Below are 7,625 nucleotides of genomic sequence, written 5' to 3'. Positions count from 1 at the left end.
TTGAAACACCAACTCTTTTGTTGTATCCTTGATGTAGTGGTTCTTGTTCTTTTCCAAATAGCTTGGAGTGTTTCTTGTCTCTGAAATGGTGCAACTGCAAATAGTTATGAAAAGTATTTATAGTTACTTTATGTATGGAACATAATTTTCATATATAGCACATATTCCCATGAGCTACAAAATCCCTAACCTTCTCAATAATTTTATAAGTAGTTTGGAAATATCTGAATTATCGATAAGGTTGGGAATTTTGTAGCTCATCCTTTCCTATTAAGGAGCTGAAAGTCAAAAATGGAATTTTTACATTTTGAGAACACTAGTACTCGGTGTGCGCAGGAGTGGTGAGCGTTACCCGTGATGTAATTTATGTTTGTTATGTGAGAAATATGATGTTTTGGCTACCATGAAAAAGTGATTGATAGCTTTCCTATAAATAGAAATTTGAGGTCGATTCTAATTGATTTTCTTCTATTAAATTTTAGTTGGCTTAGAAAAATGAACTATAAATTCATGTGACCTGGGACGATATCAAACATGAATATAATATATATATATATATACTCACCTAGATCCCTAAAGGATTTAACCTAAAAAGGGTCATAGATTGTAGTTGGACACTCATTACTGCAGTGCACCTCCTCCGATTATGGATTATGACAATGAAGAAAGAAGATGAGATCACACATTTTCAAAACAAAAGCCTCATTCTAGAGTGTTCACCACCCTATTTTCTTATTTCCCCTGGTCTCTTATGGCTCGTGTGGGGTTGTTGCATAGGTAGTACTCGAGAGCAACTGCAGTTTTGCTTTCAAGACTATTTGGACATTGTGATCCATCGAGTGTTAATAAAATTTGGGGGAAAAAAATGAAGTAAAGAATTCTAGTAATTGAGTACAGTTCAGACAGCGGAATGTGCAGCTAGCTGAGACTCGAAAGAATTTGAAAGCGTCCTGACAATATAGCTGGGGAGTCTTTTTCTGCCATGAAAGTAGAGGGTTACCATGACTGAACCAAAATGGAGGGTATAGTGTGGTTTCTCAATATTTTTGAATGGTTTTCAGGCAGATTCAAAAGTGCAAGTACTAACCACCGATCAACATGTTACGCGACTAGTAGCTTCTTTGTAGAGATGGAACACATAACAAAAAGGATGGAACTTAACGGCTACTGGAATAGACGTAGATAGTCGAGCAAAAGATCCATTGAAACAGGGAGAAGTTTGATTTTAGGGGCTGAAAAAGTTAAGCTTGTCTTTTCAGGGGGAGATGCGCAACATTGAAACAATTTGTCAAATGGAGAGGGGGGCAGACATCGTCAACATATTAGAGTAAGCTGAGTTGAAGGAACATTTTTACGTTACGCGAATATTCTCTTGTTTGGCTTAGCTCCAAGGCTTTCAGTCTGAATAAAACTAATAAGTGTGCCAACATTAGGCGTCTCTGGTATCATTACTTGCCCATACAGCCCCAGAGCAATCCAGTCCTCCATGAAACTTGAAAAGAAATTTAAAGGAATTTATCAATCACAGTTGTCGCCAATAGCCCATATGGAAAAATCATACAACATAAATAAAATTAAGATGATGTCCTTTGGTCTTGTTATCTATGGTATATATAAAGATTAACCCCCCTTGCAAAAGAGGAGATAGAGGAAGAACTTCGTTCTTGTAAAACCACCAGTAATTTGACATGGGATAATCTTGAATTCAGATATTTATTGCAAATACACTGAAAATAACTCAAATAACTACGGGACTACTAATTGTAGATTTCAACTTTGTTGGTGCAGGGGAACCCAGTATTGAACTACAATGTCAATAGGCAGCATCTGCAAGAATCAGGCTGTCAACGATAATCTCTTTCTTGAAAGAGAGACCATAAAACCAAGTTCTTGTACAACAGAAACCATACAACTAGGGAAATGCAAAATATTGTTAGACGTTTAGGTTCAATAAGAACTTACAACCCAGAGACGACCCACAAAATCCAAGCTTTGCATTATTGCAAACAATTGCCAGCTGAATTTTAACAGGCATCAAGATCGCGACACGGAGGGGGCTTTGGCTCACTTAATAATGTAGTATTCCCTCCTTGTGGCCCACTCCTACAACGCAATGGATTTTGTGTGCCCGGCTGCAATTACAAAAACAAATCAAAGAATGCAACTATAATATCACATCAAGAGAAAGCAATCAGAAAAGTACTCCCTATCCTATATTACAAATAGAGCTCTATCCCCCAAAAAGTTGCTTTACCGGTAGCTTCTCCCCTCTTCTCAACATCTCAACTATCTCAACAACTCGCTTTGGAGTAACATCTTCCTGAATATAACAAGGGAAACCACATAAAATTCCATTTGCTTTATATATTTGAGTGCATAAAAATAAATAAATGAATAAAAATAAAAGGCCAAACTCTGTGCGAAAGGGATTAAGACCCACATAGTAATTGTAAGTATATCCTTCAGATCCATTGGAGTAATCAGCCACAGTTATCATCGGAGCGTTCACGCAACATCCCTGTAGAAACCCAAGCACTGTCACAACATGCATCATACTGTTTCAAAATGGACTGGTGTGGCCGGTCGAATTAGACCACACAATTTCCTTCCAGCAACGTCAGGCCATACAACAGTTTTAAGAATGGATACACTCAGTGGGTAAGACCTTGCTTTCCTTTTGAGATAATGATCACATGGTCTGAATACATGATATCAAGATTACTTCTGAGACATGGTTTAGCCATATCAACAGTACTACAGTTCACCTGGACAGAAACTGTGATCATTTAGAAACTGAGTTCTAAAAATTTGTTTAGCACCCTCGCTATAACCATAATCAAATAAACCTAGCAGTCACAAATATATGCTTTTTTTTCATTTGTTGTTCCAATCCCCAGCATAAATCAAGCAAAACTAGTGCAACAAAAATGTCAAAAAATGCACCTTTAGATGGTTAAAGGTTAAAGAAAACACTTACCATGCACTCCATTTCTCCAACAGAGAACATTCCATCCTTTGTTACTTCTGCAGAATAAAATTAGAAGACTAGATTTTCACATCAATTTGACTCTTCATATCTTAGGCTTTGTGGAATGCAAAAAAATAAAATTATGACAGTTATTTCATGCAAGACTCACCATTGCGCTTCACTCCTAGGTGTTTAAGTAAGGCATCTTCAATTTCTCGTGAACCACGTATCATACAGGGAGTTGTTCCACAAACTAAAAGGTGGTACTTCCCTACCTGCAAGCTCATGAAATAAGCAAAAAAGAAAAAGGCAAATAAGCTGAAGGTTGCATGACAAATTGTAGGACATAGCTATTAGGTATTAAAAAAAATAATCTTTCTCACTTTTGTCCGGTTGAACATTGAATAAAATGTTGCAACTTCATATACACGAATAGGAGCAACTTCAATAACCTTTGCCACCTATAACATCCAAATAAATTCATACTTAAAATAACGCAATTTAAAAGAAAGGACAAACCATATAGGCCTTGAATTTCCCAAAGAAAAAAATGATGCATCATTACTGGTTTGGCAAGTATATTCATTACATATAATCTAGCAGTGTTGCATTTTAATAATGATAACAGGCGAGTTTAAACAACTTGATTGTTATGCCAGAAGGGGAAAAATATCTAAATAATTCTCATTGACAGCACTGAAACTAGTGTTTCTTTCTGACCTTCTTTCTTTTTAGTGGTTCAGCGTCCTGAGAATCCATAGCCAATTGATAGTCAATCTTTTGAGGATAACACCTCAAAGTATTCATCCTTCAATATATATGCAGCAAGTAAAATAAATGCTGGTCTACTGACACTTCCAAGGAAATGAAAACCCATCTAAACTGGGTACACAGTAAACTTCAACAGGAAAAGTACCTCATGTGGCATTTCTAGTCCAAAAAATAACAATGAAAGAAGTCTTTAGTTTGCAGATTTCTTAAAAAGGATCTCTTTGTATCATCAAATGAAAAAAAAAAACTTTTGAATTAAAGATTTGAAATCAAGAAGAAAAAGAAACCCCAGACCAAGGAGATTTTGGATCAGATATACCACCAAGAGAATCTTGGATCCCCTCACAAACCAACAAAAATTCTGTTAACACAAAAAATTGGCCTGGGTCAAACTCTGATCCTTGCACCCATGGTCTTCCAACATCCACCAGCTAACCCCACCATCATAAAAGAAAAATGCTCTCTGATGCCTAAATTAGCTCTCATTCATATGAAATATGGTGTTTAGGAGCTCCAAGGAGGGGGTTCCTCACCCTTGAGCCAAGGAGGACTTTAAATACAGGATCATATCATGCACGGTTTCCTGGTTGTGAGGAGTAAAGACAACCCTTGGATCATGGGAGTTTTTCCCATTACCCACTCTTAGCTATGGGGATCATGAGTTGCTAATGGAGATTTACTAAGGCTATACATGGCCCCCGACTTCCAAGGCCAAAGTGATTCTTTTGCCATGGATGAAGGAAGTATGTTTCGGGCTCGATGTCATTCTCTTCCTTTTACAGGGTCAAGCCTCCCAAGAATTTTTGCCCAACTTCTTGAGCATTCAAGTCTTTTTTTCCAGATTCATGTTGTTTCTCCCATTCTAGCCTTGCAGCTCTTTGGAATTTTTGGCTCGAGCTTTTCAAGAGTTTTTGAGTGTCTTTCCAAACTCATGTTGTTGTTTCTCCCGTTTTGAGCCAGTCGCCATTGGGACTTTTGCTCCATGTTAATTGTTTGGGTCTTTTTTCCAAGCTCATTGCTGTTCCTCCCATTCTGGGCTCGCAGCTATAGGGAATTTTTTGCCCAAACTTTTAAGCCCTTAGTCTTTTTTCCAGATCAAGCCATTTCTTCCACTCTGAGCTCATAGCCCTTGAGAATTTTTGCACATTTATCCCAGGCTAATTGCCATTTTCCCCCTTCGGGCTTGTCAACTCACCAGACAATCAACCCAAGAATTGGGCCTACCAGGGCTCAAGGGACGCACTTCCTCTCAGCTATCAGATTGGTGAGCCTTGAGTGCATAACATTGTTCTCAATATATGCAACTCAGCTTTATGGGTTGACCATCATGTGTGATGTTGATATGCGGCAGTTGGCAGTGTACCACATGGTATTCTCGAAAACTGCAAATGATCAATGGTATTCTAAGAACTAAAGCAGGATGCAAGTACTAGGGCAACAAGAGAGAATCCACAGTTACCAATGGCATTGGTAAGCTCCCCATGGGCAGCAGGAAACTGCTCTGCCTTAGAGATGTTCACAGCAGCATCATATTGGGAAAAGCTCTTGAACCCCTAGCAGACACTCTGGGGCAACCTTCAACGGTGTCTTGAAGCCAGAGCAATACAACTTCTGCAGCCCCATGCTTTTGCTGCCATCAGTGATGAAAGACAAGCAATCTGCCAAGCCACCAAGTTCAGGATCAGGTTTCAGCAGCCCACAACCGGAACCGAAGCCAATGCGCTGTGCAATGCAGAATACACATCAGGCAAAGCCCAGATCCCAAAAACATAAACATAGGAAAGCAACAGCCACAGGAGTTGCAGCCATGGTTCTGACTGTCAATTTGCTCATGGAAAACAAGAGCTCCATCCAACTTACTTTCCAACAAGTTCGTTAATGGATAGCGCACCAGTAGCGGTCAGCGCCTCAAAGGCGACTGGCAGGGTAATTTAAGCTAGCGAAGGTGCTACCACCCCAGAAGCTAGCAAAGGAGGTTGCTCTTCACCAGAGCCCTAAAGTCCCTGTGGGCAGCGAGACCACCTATGCTGCTATGCATGACATGAGGAGGCAACTGCACAACCAAGCAGCAGATCACGCCATTGGATGAGGATGCAACTCCAGCCTCAAGAGGGACCATTCCTTGAGGTTCTCCATCCACGAGGCGCAGCCTACGCTCCACCATTGCCTTCTTGCTCTGGTCTGGTTCCTCAATGACAAGGACATTGGGAGGAACATGTTCTAATGAAAGAGCCCCCAGACAAACCTTTCAAAGATGAGAGGACAAACTTCATCAATTATCATGTCTGGACGCTTTACAGCAGGGTCGGAGGGACATTGAACTTTTCCTACAAATTTGGCAAGATTCAGCTGCCAAAGTGGCCCAGGGTAGAAGAGCCATTGATTGCATATCCAGTGTGCTCACCTTCGATAACAATGATAGTATGTGTACTTGGGTTCTTCAGTGCTCGTCCAAAGAATCTGAAAGCTAACTGAATAGATTTTTTGAGGGAGCAGGTCACCTAGTAGCAAGGCAGATGCCGTCACATTTTCACATTTTTGGGAATTGAATCGTTCCCACAAACTACATATAAATTGGCCTGTCAAACTGCAATACATACAGCATCCATATGCTATCCTTGCAACCATAAAAGAGAAATGCTTGGGTGGCCCAGAGTGACCTGCAGGGAACATCTCCAATGTCTAAGTTAGCCCTCATACAAAATATAAGGAGTGTTTTGAGAGTTCCAAAGAGAGGGTACTTACCTTTGAGCCAAGGAGGCCTTTAAATAAAGGATCATGCCATGAATGGTTTCTTGGTTGTGGAGTAGTTAAAAAACTACCCTTAGATCTTGCCTGTTTTGCTCTTTCAGTTACAGGACCATGGGCTACCAACGGAGGTCATGGGTTACCATGGTTACTAAAATCGCGATCTCAATCGTAGGATCATACGAGTCTATGATCCATATTCACCCAAACGATCCAAGTCGCAACAAAAATCGGAATCAAGTAAAATCGTGGTAGAATAGTAAAAGAATCAGTAGAATCGTAGAATCGGAATCTTAGAATCGTAATTAGAATCATACAGATCCCACTCTGTTATGTGGATTGGGATTTTTTTTTCCCCTTTTGGACTTCGATAATGTGGCCCAATACATGTTTTTATTCTCCCAAAGGCCTCAAAAGGTTTATGTTGGATCCAAAGTCTTCTAGAACTGAGGCAAAATGGCTCCCAGCCTCCCATCAATGAACCAATTCAGTGAAATCTGCACTTGACTTCCCTGGAGTTTGACACCTCAGTTCAGCAACCCAGCACCTGAATTTCTCTCCTGTTCGACAACCAGAGAGCCCTCCATTTAGTGACTGGTGTTTGATCAGCAGCAGCTAGCAGTCTTGTTGTTTGATCAACAGTTTTTTGGTGTTCAACAACCAGAGTTCCTGGGGTTCGACAAAAGCTCAGCCCAGAGTCCTCAGTCCTCATCCTTCTTTGGTGTTCAAAAAGAACACGTCAGTCCTCTTCAACACACAGTTCTTGTTTGATCACCAGCAGCCGAGAAAAGAGCCAAGCCAGCAGGCCCAGCAGAGGTATGCTTTGAAACAGATTTTTTGCTTCTTGGAACGACTCAATAGTGAGCGTTGTTTTTCTCCTTATTCTACTCCTTTTCTTGCTCTTCTTCTTTTTCTTCCTTTTATAGTTTGAAATTTCTATTATATTTTTTAACTTCTAATACTTACTAGGTTACTAACCAAGTTTTCAGTCTTAAGACTTGTCATAAAGTTCCACATATATAATTTTTAAATTTTTATTTTACATTGAAAGTAGTATCTTACGATTCTCGATCTGATTCGAAGATTCGATCCTGCAGACCCCTCCAATGATCCCACTTAGAATCCCAATTCTAACAAC

General features: G+C 39.9%; 1 protein-coding gene across 2 annotated transcripts in view; it reads right to left on the bottom strand.

Moving 5' to 3' along the window:
* Positions 1 to 1,588: 1,588 nt before the first annotated feature.
* LOC131155040 (NADH dehydrogenase [ubiquinone] flavoprotein 2, mitochondrial) overlaps positions 1,589 to 7,625 on the bottom strand; it is a 32,155-nt gene continuing 26,118 nt past the window's right edge. The window contains exons 5-11 of one of the 2 annotated variants that reach the window (XR_009136741.1): positions 3,352 to 3,429; positions 3,138 to 3,243; positions 2,978 to 3,024; positions 2,441 to 2,518; positions 2,255 to 2,320; positions 1,963 to 2,132; positions 1,589 to 1,827 (exon numbers count right to left, since the gene is read on the bottom strand). Coding sequence is in view for 1 of the 2 variants with exons in the window: in XM_058107936.1 (XP_057963919.1) it covers positions 2,025 to 2,132; positions 2,255 to 2,320; positions 2,441 to 2,518; positions 2,978 to 3,024; positions 3,138 to 3,243; positions 3,352 to 3,429 (483 nt within the window). In the remaining variant the exon portion in view is untranslated. Of the gene's footprint in view, positions 2,133 to 2,254; positions 2,321 to 2,440; positions 2,519 to 2,977; positions 3,025 to 3,137; positions 3,244 to 3,351; positions 3,430 to 7,625 lie in introns of both variants that reach the window. The other variant, XM_058107936.1, reaches the window with a different exon arrangement.

The sequence above is a fragment of the Malania oleifera genome, chromosome 5, assembly GCF_029873635.1.
Source record: "Malania oleifera isolate guangnan ecotype guangnan chromosome 5, ASM2987363v1, whole genome shotgun sequence".
Lineage (NCBI taxonomy): Eukaryota > Viridiplantae > Streptophyta > Magnoliopsida > Santalales > Ximeniaceae > Malania > Malania oleifera.
The sequence above is the reverse complement of the archived record's forward strand: the minus strand, read 5'-3'. Positions and strand labels throughout refer to the sequence as shown.